At 45.1% G+C, this 13,629-nt stretch overlaps 1 protein-coding gene across 1 annotated transcript in view; it reads right to left on the bottom strand.

The window, feature by feature from the left end:
• RTEL1 (regulator of telomere elongation helicase 1) overlaps nucleotides 1–13,629 on the bottom strand; it is a 102,151-nt gene that overhangs the window by 73,658 nt on the left and 14,864 nt on the right. Inside the window, exons 4-10 of the mRNA XM_044299679.1 lie at nucleotides 12,006–12,087; nucleotides 11,871–11,931; nucleotides 10,364–10,439; nucleotides 9,965–10,049; nucleotides 8,550–8,615; nucleotides 8,317–8,470; nucleotides 3,200–3,238 (exon numbers count right to left, since the gene is read on the bottom strand). Coding sequence (XP_044155614.1) covers nucleotides 3,200–3,238; nucleotides 8,317–8,470; nucleotides 8,550–8,615; nucleotides 9,965–10,049; nucleotides 10,364–10,439; nucleotides 11,871–11,931; nucleotides 12,006–12,087 — 563 coding nt within the window. The remainder of the gene's footprint in view (nucleotides 1–3,199; nucleotides 3,239–8,316; nucleotides 8,471–8,549; nucleotides 8,616–9,964; nucleotides 10,050–10,363; nucleotides 10,440–11,870; nucleotides 11,932–12,005; nucleotides 12,088–13,629) is intronic.

A 13,629-nucleotide genomic window follows, 5' to 3' on the forward strand; every position in this document is an offset into this window, starting at 1 on the left:
ATTTAGCGGGATTACAGGCAGGAGACCAGGGGGTCCCCAAGCCCGCTGTCTACAGAAGACAAGGAGGACTAGAGGTTCCTAAATCCTCTGCATCCCGCCAGCATTCGGGCCATCACGGTCGCCCACGACAAGCTCCCTCTGTTCCTGTGTAGCAGCCCTCCCCGAGGGGCCGCACACTGAAGGTCCCGCAAGGAATTCTCCCTTATGATCAATATTCTAGAATTGCGGGCGATTCACCTCTCTCTGGTTCATTGTACGGACCGTCTCCAGGGGTGCCCAGTTCGGGTTCAATCCGACAACTCCACGGCAGTTGCAAATCTAAAACACCAGGGCGGCACGCGGAGTCCCAAAGCCAAATTTGAAGCTGCGCTTATCCTCTCCTGGGCGTAGAGCCATGTTCCAGCCCTGTCGGCAGTTCATATCCCCGACATCGACAACTGTATCGTCGACTTTCTCAGCTGAGAGAGACTCGATCTTGGCGAATGAGCTCTGCATCCACAGGTCTTTCTGCAAGCGATGGGGTCGACCAGATGTGGTTCTCATGGCCTCCTGCTTCATACTCTGGCTCGGGCGTTAGACGCCCTTGTGATCTCGTGGACGTAGTTTACGTTTCCTTACGTGTTCCCTCCTCTTCAGTGTCTTCTCTGGAAAATCAGGTCCGAAGGTCTGCCAGTTCATTCTCGTGGCCCCGGACTGGCCACACAGAGTATGGCAAGCATCTCTAGTCTCCCTCCTTGCCGACGAACCCTGGTGTCTTCCCCTTCCGGAGGAAATCTGGTTGCAGGGTCTGATCTTCCACCCGAATTTAGGGTTGCTACATTTAATGGCCTGGCTCTTGAAGCTGCTGTACTAAGGACTCAGGCTTTCTCGGATGCTGTTGTCCAGACCATGATTCGGGCTAGGAAGCAGTCGTCCTCCCGGATCTATCACCGAACCTGGAAGTCCTACTTTAGTTGGTGCAAACGCCACCAGTTGTCTCCCATTCGGGTCTCGTTTTCTTTCCTGCCGCGACTCTCGTCTTTCCTGCAGTCGGGCATGGACTTGGGGCTGGCTCTCATTTCCTTTAAAGGGCAAGTTTCAGCCCTTTCCATTCTTTTTCAGCGGTACCTGGCTTCACTTTCTGCTGTTCTGACCTTTCTGCAGGGGGTGTCGCACGCTGCACCCCCTTACCGGCCTCCGTCAAATCCATGGGACCTTAATCTGGTGCTCAGAGCTCTCCGGTCCTCTCCGTTTGAGCCTTTGCAGCAGGTGTCCCTTCGCTTCCTGTCCTATAAGGTGGCTTATAATCGTGGAAGTCACTTCCATTCGTAGGGTGTCAGAACTAGCGGCTTTTTTACTGTCGGCCCTTCCGCATCCTCCATCAGGACAAGGTAGTCCTTCGCCCTGTCCAGTCTTTCCGAAGGTCATGTCAGCATTCCATCTCAATGAAGTGACCATTCTCCATTCCTTTTGTCCTGCCCCGTCTCAAAAAGAGTGATGTTATTCTCCTGGAAGAAGTCCCTTGTCCTGCGGGCATTGTGTACTGTAGCTGTGTCCTGTTGAAAAACCCAGTCGTTACCACAAAGGCGAGGGCCCTCAGTCATGAGGAATGCTCTCTGGACATAGCCAGCGGCCGTTTGACGCCCCTGCAGTTCCTGAAGCTCCATTGTTCCACTGAAGGAAAAAGCTCCCCAGACCATTATGGCGCGTATAAAACATATCAGGTGGGATCTGCTTGTCATGCCAGTAACGTTAGAAGCCATCAAGGTTAAATTTTTTCTCATCAGAGAATAAAACTCTTCCACTTTGAATGTACCATGTTTGGTGCTCTCTTTCAAAGTCCAAACGAGCAGTTCTGTGGCGTTTAAGGAGACAAGGTCTTTGAAGACGTTTTTTGTTTTTGAAGCCCTTCAGTCTCAGATGCCGCCTGATAGTTATGGGGCTGCAGTCAGCTCCAGTAAGGGCCTTAAATTGGGTCGAGGATCGTCCAGTGTCTTGACGGACAGCCAATTGGATCCTCAGTTTTTTTTTGGGGTCTTCCACTTGATTTTTTTGTTCCATAACCCTCAGGATCATTTAAGAAATTCCAAATTACTGTCTTACTGCGTCCCACCTCAGCAGCGATGGCGCGCTGTGAGAGACCCTGCTTATGCAGTTCAATAACCCGACCACGTTCAAAAAGGGAGAGTTTTTTTGCCTTTGCCATCACAACGTGTGACTACCTGACAGAAAATGACAATTAATCCACATCTTTGCACAGATTTGGCCTTTTAAAAAAGGCATGTGGCCCTAAAATTTGGATCAGCTGAAAAACAGCCTGTTTCAGTTTAATCGTTATTTTAAATTAATTAAATGCTCAAAAAATGTTTTGTCTCACTCTCATTTCTTCCTGTTGCATGTTGAAGCTCTACTTGGTACCTTGTTAAGATCAAACAATGTAAAATATGATTTTTTGAAATTTTTCAAGTGGTCTTAAACTTTTGATCAGGACTGTATCTGTCTCAGACGTTATCTTTCCGGCGGACGGATTCACTATTCGTCATTCCAGAGGGACCGAGACGATCCATTTCCTGACTGATTAATTTTTACGTACCGCATCAGTGACCGGGCTCCGCCCTTCCGGGTTACTGCTCATTCTGCTTGGGCAGTAGGTGCCTCTTGGGCAGTACATCATGGGGCTTTGGCCATCCAGGTGTGCAAGGCAGCGAACTGGTCGTCTTTGCACACCTTTTCAAAATTTTACAGGGTACACACCTTTGCATCTTCTGAGCCTTCTCTGGGGCGTAGAGTTTTGCAGACGGCAGGCTGTGTCCCCCAATGATACGAATGAGAAAACTAGATTTTTGTATTTACCGAAAAATCAGTTTCTCTTTCGTTCATTGGGGGGGGCACAGCTCCCACCCATTTTCTCTTGTTACGGGCATCGTTGTGGCCTGCGTGGGTCTGGGTTTGCACATTGCTTGGCTTTCCTGTTTTTACTTTTGCTTCTCCTACTGCTTTTGCACAAACTGTTTTAGCTTAGTCCCTGTAGGAAGGGTATAGCTGGAGGGAGGAGCTCACACTTTTGTGCTTAGTGTCGCCTCCTAGTGGCAGCAGCTATACCCACGGTCAAGCAGATTTTACGGTAAGTACAAAAATCTAGTTGTGTTTTTTTTTGTCCCTTTACATTTTTATATAAAATGCTGTTTAAGAAAAACAGTAGTCAGGTAATAAGCCTCACCCTTTATCTTGGCCAGGTCTTCAAGTTCTACATTCATATCTGGAAATAGAACAAAATTGCAGTTTTGGCAAAATAAGACGGTAACTCATTTACTCATAAAAAATAAAAACAAAAAAACACTAATATGCCTCCACTCTAATGGAAGGTGAACACAGCCACTTCAGCAGTTGGTTGTGATTTTTCATTAGGACATGTCAAACTCTTAAAGGGATTTATGAGATAACTGTTGTAGCCAATCACCGCCCACAGCAGTATAGCATTGAGGGCAGTAACTGGCTGCAGTGGTCACATGCTGTATACGTGCATGCCACCGCTGCAGTCTGTAAACAAAACTGCAGGACCAAAGTCGCAGCACAGAGCATGGCACCAGAGAAAAGAGCATTAGTAAACTTTCTGTTTCGGACAACCCATTCAAATGGGCTCTCCACTTTTTTTTATATTGATGACCTATCCTCAGGATAGGTTATTAACATCAGATTTGTGGGGGAAGCCAACTGCGGGCACCCATGCCAATCAGCTGTTTGAGGAGAACACAGTGCTCGTACGAGTGCAGTGCTCTCCTCACTATTTATCTGCTTGCCATCGACATTGTATGAGCACTGAGTTCTCTTCAAACAGCTGATTGGCAGGGGTGCCCACAGTAGGTTATCAATATAAAAAAAGTAGACAACCCCTTTAACCACCTCCCGACCGCCGTACGCGTATATGCGTCCGGGAGGTGGTTGTTTTACTCCTCCTGGACGCATATACGTGTCCTCTCGCGAGACGCGAGATTTCCTGTGAACGCGCGCGCACAGGCGCGCGCGCTCACAGGAACAGAAGGTAAGCGAGTGGATCTCCAGCCTGCCAGCGGCGATCGCTCGCTGGCAGGCTGGAGATCCGAATTTTTTAACCCCTAACAGGTATATTAGACGCTGTTTTCATAACAGCGTCTAATATACCTCCTACCTGGTCCTCTGGTGGTCCCTTTTGTTAGGATCGACCACCAGAGGACTCAGGTAGGTCAGTACAGTCCCACCAAACACTACACTACACTACACCCCCCCCCCCCCCCCCGTCACTTATTAACCCCTTATAAACCCCTGATCACCCCATATAAACTCCCTGATCACCCCCCTGTCATTGATCACCGCCCTGTCAGGCTCCGTTCAGACGTCCGCATGATTTTTACGGATCCGATCCATGTATCCATGGATCCGTAAAAATCATGCGGAAGTCTGAATGGAGCCTTACAGGGGGGTGATCAATGACAGGCGGGTGATCACCCATATACACTCCCTGATCACCCCCTGTCATTGATCACCGCCCTGTCAGGCTCCATTCAGACGTCCGCATGATTTTTACGGATCCGATCCATGTATCCATGGATCCGTAAAAATCATGCGGACGTCTGAATGGAGCCTTACAGGGGGGTGATCAATGACAGGCGGGTGATCACCCATATACACTCCCTGATCACCCCCTGTCATTGATCACCCCCCTGTCAGGCTCCATTCAGACGTCCGCATGATTTTTACGGATCCGATCCATGTATCCATGGATCCGTAAAAATCATGCGGACGTCTGAATGGAGCCTTACAGGGGGGGTGATCAGTGACAGGGGGGTGATCACCCTGATTACCCTGATCACCCCCTGTCATTGATAACCCCCCTGTAAGGCTCCATTCAGACGTCCGCATGTGTTCTGTGGATCCGATCCATGTATCCATGGATCCGTAAAAAATCATGCGGATGTCTGAATGGAGCCTTACAGGGGGGGTGATCAGTGACAGGGGGGTGATCACCCTGATTACCCTGATCACCCCCCCGTCATTGATAACCCCCCTGTAAGGCTCCATTCAGACGTCCGCATGCGTTCTGTGGATCCGATCCATGTATCCATGGATCCGTAAAAATCATGCGGACGTCTGAATGGAGCCTTACAGGGGGGGTGATCAGTGACAGGGGGGTGATCACCCTGATTACCCTGATCACCCCCTGTCATTGATAACCCCCCTGTAAGGCTCCATTCAGACGTCCGCATGCGTTCTGTGGATCCGATCCATGTATCCATGGATCCGTAAAAATCATGCGGACGTCTGAATGAAGCCTTACAGGGGGGGTGATCAATGACAGGGGGGTGATCAGGGAGTCTATATGGGTGATCACCCCCCCGTCATTGATCACCCCCCCTGTCATTGATCACCCTCCCCTGGTAAGGCTCCATTCAGCCATTTTTTTTGGCACAAGTTAGCGGACATTTTTTGTTTGTTTTTGTTTTTTCTTACAAAGTCTCATATTCCACTAACTTGTGTCAAAAAATAAAATCTCACATGGACGCACCATACCCCTCACGGAATCCAAATGCGTAACATTTTTAGACATTTATATTCCAGACTTCTTCTCACGCTTTAGGGCCCCTAAAAAGCCAGGGCAGTATAAATACCCCACATGTGACCCCATTTCGGAAAGAAGACACCCCAAGGTATTCCGTGAGGGGCATATTGAGTCCATGAAAGATTGAAATTTTTGTCCTAAGTTAGCGGAAAGTGAGACTTTGTGAGAAAAAAAACAAACAAAATCAATATCCGCTAACTTATGCAAAAAAAAAAAAAAATTCTAGGAACTCGCCATGCCCCTCATTGAATACCTTGGGGTGTCTTCTTTCCAAAGTGGGGTCACATGTGGGGTATTTATACTGCCCTGGCTTTTTAGGGGCCCGAAAGTGTGAGAAGAAGTCTGGGATCCAAATGTCTAAAAATGCCCTCCTAAAAGGAATTTGGGCCCCTTTGCGCATCTAGGCTGCAAAAAAGTGTCACACATCTGGTATCGCCGTACTCAGGAGAAGTTGGGGAATGTGTTTTGGGGTGTCATTTTACATATACCCATGCTGGATGAGATAAATATCTTGGTCAAATGCCAACTTTGTATAAACAAAAAAAATGGGAAAAGTTGTCTTTTGCCAAGATATTTCTCTCACCCAGCATGGGTATATGTAAAATGACCCCCCAAAACACATTGCCCAACTTCTCCTGAGTACGGCGATACCAGATGTGTGACACTTTTTTGCAGCCAAGGTGGGCAAAGGGGCACCTTTCGGATTTCACAGGGCAATTTTTACACATTTTGATTTCAAGGTACTTCTTACACATTTGGGCCCCTAAATTGCCAGGGCAGTATAACTACGCCACAAGTGACCCCATTTTGGAAAGAAGACACCCCAAGGTATTCCGTGAGGGGCATGGCGAGTTCCTAGAATTTATTTTTTGTCACAATTTAGCGGAAAATGATGATTTTTCTTTTTTTTTCTTTTTTCCTTACAAAGTCTCATATTCCACTAACTTGCGACAAAAAATAAAAAATTCTGGGAACTCGCCATGCCCCTCACGGAATACCTTGGGGTGTCTTCTTTCCAAAATGGGGTCACTTGTGGCGTAGTTATACTGCCCTGGCAATTTAGGGGCCCATATGTGTGAGAAGTACTTTGCAATCAAAATGTGTAAAAAATGACCAGTGAAATCCGAAAGGTGCACTTTGGAATATGTGCCCCTTTGCCCACCTTGGCAGCAAAAAAGTGTGACACATCTGGTATCGCCGTACTCAGGAGAAGTTGGGGAATGTGTTTTGGGGTGTCATTTTACATATACCCATGCTGGGTGAGAGAAATATCTTGGTCAAATGCCAACTTTGTATAAAAAAAAGGGAAAAGTTATCTTTTGCCAAGATATTTCTCTCACCCAGCATGGGTATATGTAAAATGACACCCCAAAACACATTCCCCAACTTCTCCTGAGTACGGCGATACCACATGTGTGACACTTTTTTGATGCCAAGGTGGGCAAAGGGGCGCATATTCCAAAGTGCACCTTTCGGATTTCACCGGTCATTTCTTACACATTTTGATTGCAAAGTTCTTCTCACACATTTGGGCCCCTAAATTGCCAGGGCAGTATAACTACCCCACAAGTGACCCCATTTTGGAAAGAAGACACCCCAAGGTATTCTGTGAGGGGCATGGTGAGTTCCTCGAATTTTTTATTTTTTGTCACAAGTTAGTGGAATATGAGACTTTGTAAGAAAAAAAAAAAAAAAAAAAAAATCATCATCATTTTCCGCTAACTTGTGACAAAAAATAAAAAGTTCTATGAACTCACTATGCCCATCAGCGAATACCTTAGGGTGTCTACTTTCCGAAATGGGGTCATTTGTGGGGGTTTTCTACTGTTTGGGCATTGTAGAACCTCAGGAAACATGACAGGTGCTCAGAAAATCAGAGCCGTTTCAAAAAGCGGAAATTCACATTTTTGTACCATAGTTTGTAAACGCTATAACTTTTACCCAAACCATTTTTTTTTTTTGCCCAAACATTTTTTTTTTATCAAAGACATGTAGAACTATAAATTTAGCGAAAAATGTATATATGGATGTCGTTTTTTTTGCAAAATTTCACAGCTGAAAGTGAAAAATGTCATTTTTTTGCAAAAAAATCGTTACATTTTGATTAATAACAAAAAAAGTAAAAATGTCAGCAGCAATAAAATACCACCAAATGAAAGCTCTATTAGTGAGAAGAAAAGGAGGTAAAATTCATTTGGGTGGTAAGTTGCATGACCGAGCGATAAACGGTGAAAGGAGTGTAGTGCCGAAGTGTAAAAAGTGGCCTGGTCATGAAGGGGGTTTCACCTAGCGGGGCTGAAGTGGTTAAGGCTGCTTCCATATAGCCACATGTGGTCCAGTAAAAATGTGTGACCGCTGTTTTTCCTGAACAGACTACAGCTTGTCTGAGCCAAACTCAATGCTCAAGTGATCTCTAAAGCTGTGCGTTCCAGGTAAACCAGGGGTCTACTACCCAAACTCACAGCATCATGTGAGTACTAGACCTATGGACACTAGACGGAGATTACTGAAGACAAATGTATTAATTGGTTAAATGGGAACAGTATACTCCATATGCAGTGAACTCGCACTAGTGGTGACTGCAGGCAGAAACTACTATACAATTCTAGGGCTGTTGGAAGAGAGGCTTCACATTTGCAGCTTTTCATCAGGAAAATGGAACTCCTGTCTTCCAAAGCTGTGCACAGCCATGGCATCCAGACTGAAAAACCCCATTCTTTAAACTGCATGTTGAAACATACTTGAACTGGGCGCTTCCATGTTAAATTCTGCACTAATATGCTTCTGCTCCAGGTTGTCTGTGGCCTCCTTGATGACCAGATCCAAAGCATCGATCCCAGATGCCAAATCATATGGCGTTAGATCAAAAGAAGCAGACTCCTCACACATTCTCTCCTGGGAGGAAGACGACAAGAGTCATGGAAAAATTATGATCTATGACCCTTATGGCACTAGATGGATGACAATGACGTACCACATTGTGGGCTTCATCAAATATGACAACTGTGCCCTTTAGATCAATGTTATGCGCCTTACGACTCTGAAAAACAAAAATCATGTTTTTACTTAAAGGGGTTCTCTGGGAATTAAGAAAATTAAATAATGAATAATGAATTTCACCTCAGCTGAGCCCATACATTTGAATACTGCATGGAGACGGATCTCCCTACAGCATTCAAACACAGTTTTGACCGAAGCGACTTCATTCAACGCTAATCATAATCTCTGACAAGTAGAGTAGAGAGGATGATGAGGAAGCACTTTATCTCAGTGCTGTGAATAAACGTGTTCTACTGTGTGATTAGGACAGGTTTTTTGTGTACTAAAAGGATGGCAGACATTTTATTTCTCCTAATGATTGCTCCCCAGACAAAACTAGACATTATATCAAATGAAAGGTATTTTGGAATATATTTATAATAAAGTAAAATTTCAGTATTTTCATTTTTTTAATTCTTGCAGAACCCCTTTAAATTAGGTAAAAAATAAAAAATTTAACCGCAATTTTCACTTTTTAGACAACAATAGATACAACTGTGCCAAAGCCTCAGCTTTAAACATTAGGTCTGCACAGGTGTTTAGTCTCTGGATATAAACAATAATGTTTCCATTGACTGACTGCCAGCATAAATCTTCTAAATATTCAAAAACGATTCATTAGACAAAATCATTCATAATTTTCATAAATTTCTATGACCATCTGATGATCCGGTAAATGTATTAAGTCCCACTGATGCCATATTAAAAAGTGTTGTCTCATCTGAGACATTGGTGCCATATAGCTAGAATATGCCACCATTGTCAGATAGGTGCATCTATCTCCAGAAAGAGACCCCTAAAGTGAGCAGAGAGTAGCCGCACAAGCACAGCCACTCTTGCTGTCATTCTGGTATTGTCTGAAAGCCTGAAATGTCATGTTTCTAGCTGCTACCACTCAGGAGATAGCAGCATCTGAGGCAGCCCTCACCTCTCCAGTTAGCTACTTCTCCCACTGCTGGAGCTGGACTGGGGCAAAACAGTTAGGGGGTTAAATAAATATACTGTATGATATATTGTGCAGCTGCACCCACAATACCTTGCTGTCCAAACCAGATTAGAGGACCAAAAGAGATGAGCTCAAGCTTTAAGCATAGCAAATCCATTTTAGCTCTATAGAGGCATGAGATGTGCTGCAGCCAGACATATCTGATAGCAGGTGCCATGAGTGAACCCAATAGTGTCATCCACAAAAATCCATCCTGTCCCATGATATAAGGTCCAGTATGACTGTGCAGTTCCCATAGACATTAGTTGGCTGAGGGTTTTCACTGAATTTAACAAAATCATAAATGTTGATGAGCAGCACAATATACGTGTCGGCAGAGGACACTGCAGTAGAAATGCCAATACCTTTGGGTCTAGCAGATAATTATAGGGCATAAATATGATGTCCGCTTGCTGCTTCAGATTCCTGGAGAGGTAGTAGGGGCAGGCCCTGCAACACAAGAATTGTACACTTAGAATATAATGCATTTCAAAGAGTTGTTTAAGCTGGAAAATCCTTCTCAAACAAAAACTGCATAGCAATGAGCTGATCTTTGCAGATTATGAAATAATCAGAGATAGCAACTGACCAGCGTGGATTTCAGTAGCAACGACCCTGCAGTAGAAGAAATCATCAGAGTGGGTCTCCGCTCTACAAGCAGAATATCCTTCTCCTTGATGCGATATGCCATAATAGGTCATGTGGACAAGGGCTGGCCAGTTAGGACAAATGCAGGTCTGAGGGCCACTGGACTACTGAAGTACCTGTGTTTGGTGCCGTTCTTCACCAGGTCCTCAATGTCCAATATTTGAGTGGTGAGGTCTTTCTCAGTGCTCTTCTCTAAGGAAAAAAATAAATAAATCAGTTTTAGCCTGTAAGAATTTGCATTATACTGTCCCAATAAACGCTACTTTCCTTTCTAGGATAAAAGGTTTTGGGTTATTACAGGTTAAGTTGAGTTCACACTTCAGTTATTTTGTGAGTTATTTCCATCAGTTAGGGTCCATTCACACGTCCGTAGAATGGGTCCGCATCTGTTCCACAAGTAGCAGAACGGGTGCGGACTCATTCATTCTCTATGGGGCAGCAATGAATGCATCTGCATTTCCGGAGCGCGCGCCCGATCTTCCTTTCCACGGCTCCGGAAAAAAAATAAGAAGTTCTATGGGGGTGCCGGCCGGGTGTATTGCGGATCCGCAATACACTACGGACGTGTGAATGGACCCTTATTGTGAGCCAAAACCAGGTGTTGGTCAAAAACACAGGACAGGTGCAGATCTTTCCATTACTGATCTCCGATTAGGCTTCACTCCTGGTTTTGGCTCACAATAAGGGCTCATGCACACGACCATATGTATTTTGCAGTCCGTAAAAAACGGATCCGCAAAAAAAAAATACGGATGACATCCGTGTGCATTCTGTATTTAGCGGAATGGAACAGCTGTCCCTTCATATTACAGTACTATCCTTGTCCGTAATGCGAACAAGAGCATGACATGTTCTATATTTTTGCGGACACACGGAAATGGAATGTACACGGAGTAACTTTGATTTTTTTGCGGACCCATTGAAGTAAATGGTTCCGCATACGGTCTGCAAAAAAAATGGAACGGACACGGAAAGAAATACGTTCATGTGCATGAGCCATAAGGGTCCACTCACACGACCGTAAGTGTTTTTGCGATCTGTTAATTACGGATCCGCAAAACACGGGTACTGCCTATGTGTTCTGCCAGCACTAGGCTAGAAATGCCTATTCTTGTCCACAATTAAGGACAAGAATAGGACATGCTTATCTTTTTTGTGGGGGCGCGGAACGTAACCAGGGTGCTGTCAGCATCTTTTGCAGGCTGATTAAAATGAATGGGTCCGCACCCGTTCCGCAATGCAGACCCAGATATACGGTCGTGTGAATGGACCCTAACTGATGGAGATAACTGACCAAATAACTGAAGTGTGAACTCAGCCTTAACCTTTACAAATTAGGGATTCCTTAGAGATGGTCTTTGACCCTTGCAAAGTCCCAGCGTGTCTATGGTTTTCAGAGCGTGCTGGCATTTTTAGTTTCGTAATAGCAGGAGAAGCTGGAGGCCTCTGAAAATGTGTGGCCAAGAAAACTGAAGGTATGACATGGCAGCTAAAAGTGTGTACAAGGAAGAAAGGGGGGATATGGGCAAGCAGTACACAATTTTTTAAACTTGGTTCCTACTGATGCCAACTAGACTTGTCATAATGGATGGCATTTCTTCACAACCATTCTCTAGAACGTACCCTCCACATTATTATAGTAGTGACAGGAACGGGTAGACGTCTTGGAGCGACACATATGGACCTGAAAGAAAAGTATGAGACATTTTAATCTGTAAGCAAAACAAGTTGACCGCGATACAGACTCAGTATTTGTACCTTCACATGGTTATTTTCCTGCTTTTTCACATCCGGGTGTATACACAACTGCTCCCGAGAGCCCAGGACGCTGACTTTAGGCCTGGAAAAAAAAAGCATAGTGAAGAAAAACAAAAGGAGTCGCTCATTTAGTTCTGTTATACTAATTATGGTGTCAAGCGTCCTGACTGTTCCTTATACCCAAAGAAACGAAAAAAAGTTCACAAGTACAGTACAGACCAAAAGTTTGGACACACCTCATTCAAAGAGTTTTCTTTATTTTCATGACTATGAAAATTGTAGATTCACACTGAAGGCATCAAAACTATGAATTAACACATGTGGAATTATATACATAACAAAAAAGTGTGAAACAACTGAAAATATGTCATATTCTAGGTTCTTCAAAGTAGCCACCTTTTGCTTTGATTACTGCTTTGCACACTCTTGGCATTCTCTTGATGAGCTTTAAGAGGTAGTCACCTGAAATGGTTTTAACTTCACAGGTGTGCCCTGTCAGGTTTAATAAGTGGCATTTCTTGCCTTATTAATGGGGTTGGGACCATCAGTTGCATTGTGGAGAAGTCAGGTGTATACACAGCCGATAGTCCTACTGAAAAGAATGTTAGAATTTGTATTATGACAAGAAAAAAGCAGCTAAGTAAAGAAAAACTAGTGGCCATCATTACTTTAAGAAATGAAGGTCCGAAAAATTGGAAAAACTTTGAAAGTGTCCCCAAGTGCAGTCACAAAAACCATCAAGCGCTACAAAGAAACTGGCTCACATGCGGACCGCCCCAGGAAAGGAAGACCAAGAGTCACCTCTGCTGCGGAAGATAAGTTCATCCGAGTCACCAGCCTCAGAAATCTCAGGTTAACAGCAGCTCAGATTAGAGACCAGGTCAATGCCACACAGAGTTCTAGCAGCAGACACATCTCTAGAACAACTGTTAGGGCCGCTTCACACGAGCGGATGCCGTGCGTGGCATCCGCTCCGTGAAAGAGTGCCAAGACCCGCTGCAGACTGCAGAGGCACGGAGCAGTAACATGACTGTTACTGCTCCGTGCCTCCGCAGTCTGCAGCGGGTCTTGGCACTCTTTCACGGAGCGGATGCCACGCACGGCATCCGCTCGTGTGAAGCGGCCCTTAAGAGGAGACTGTGTGAATCAGGCCTTCATGGTAGAATATCTGCTAGGAAACCACTGCTAAGGACAGGCAACAAGCAGAAGAGACTTGTTTGGGCTAAAGTACACAAGGAATGGACATTGGACCAGTGGAAATCTGTGCTTTGGTCTGAGGAGTCCAAATTTGAGATCTTTGAGATCAACCACCGTGTCTTTGTGCGACGCAGAAAAGGTGAACGGATGGACTCTACATGCCTGGTTCCCACCGTGAAGCATGTAGAAGGAGGTGTGATGGTGTGGGGGTGCTTTGCTGGCGACACTGTTGGGGATTTATTCAAAATTGAAGGCATACTGAACCAGCATGGCTACCACAGCATCTTGCAGCAGCATGCTATTCCATCCGGTTTGCGTTTAGTTAGACCATCATTTATTTTTCAACAGGACAATGACTGCAAACACACCTCCAGCCTGTGTAAGGGCTATTTGACCATGAAGGAGAGTGATGGGGTGCTGCGCCAGA

Source organism: Bufo gargarizans, chromosome 6 (assembly GCF_014858855.1).
Source record: "Bufo gargarizans isolate SCDJY-AF-19 chromosome 6, ASM1485885v1, whole genome shotgun sequence".
Taxonomy (NCBI): Eukaryota; Metazoa; Chordata; class Amphibia; order Anura; family Bufonidae; genus Bufo; species Bufo gargarizans.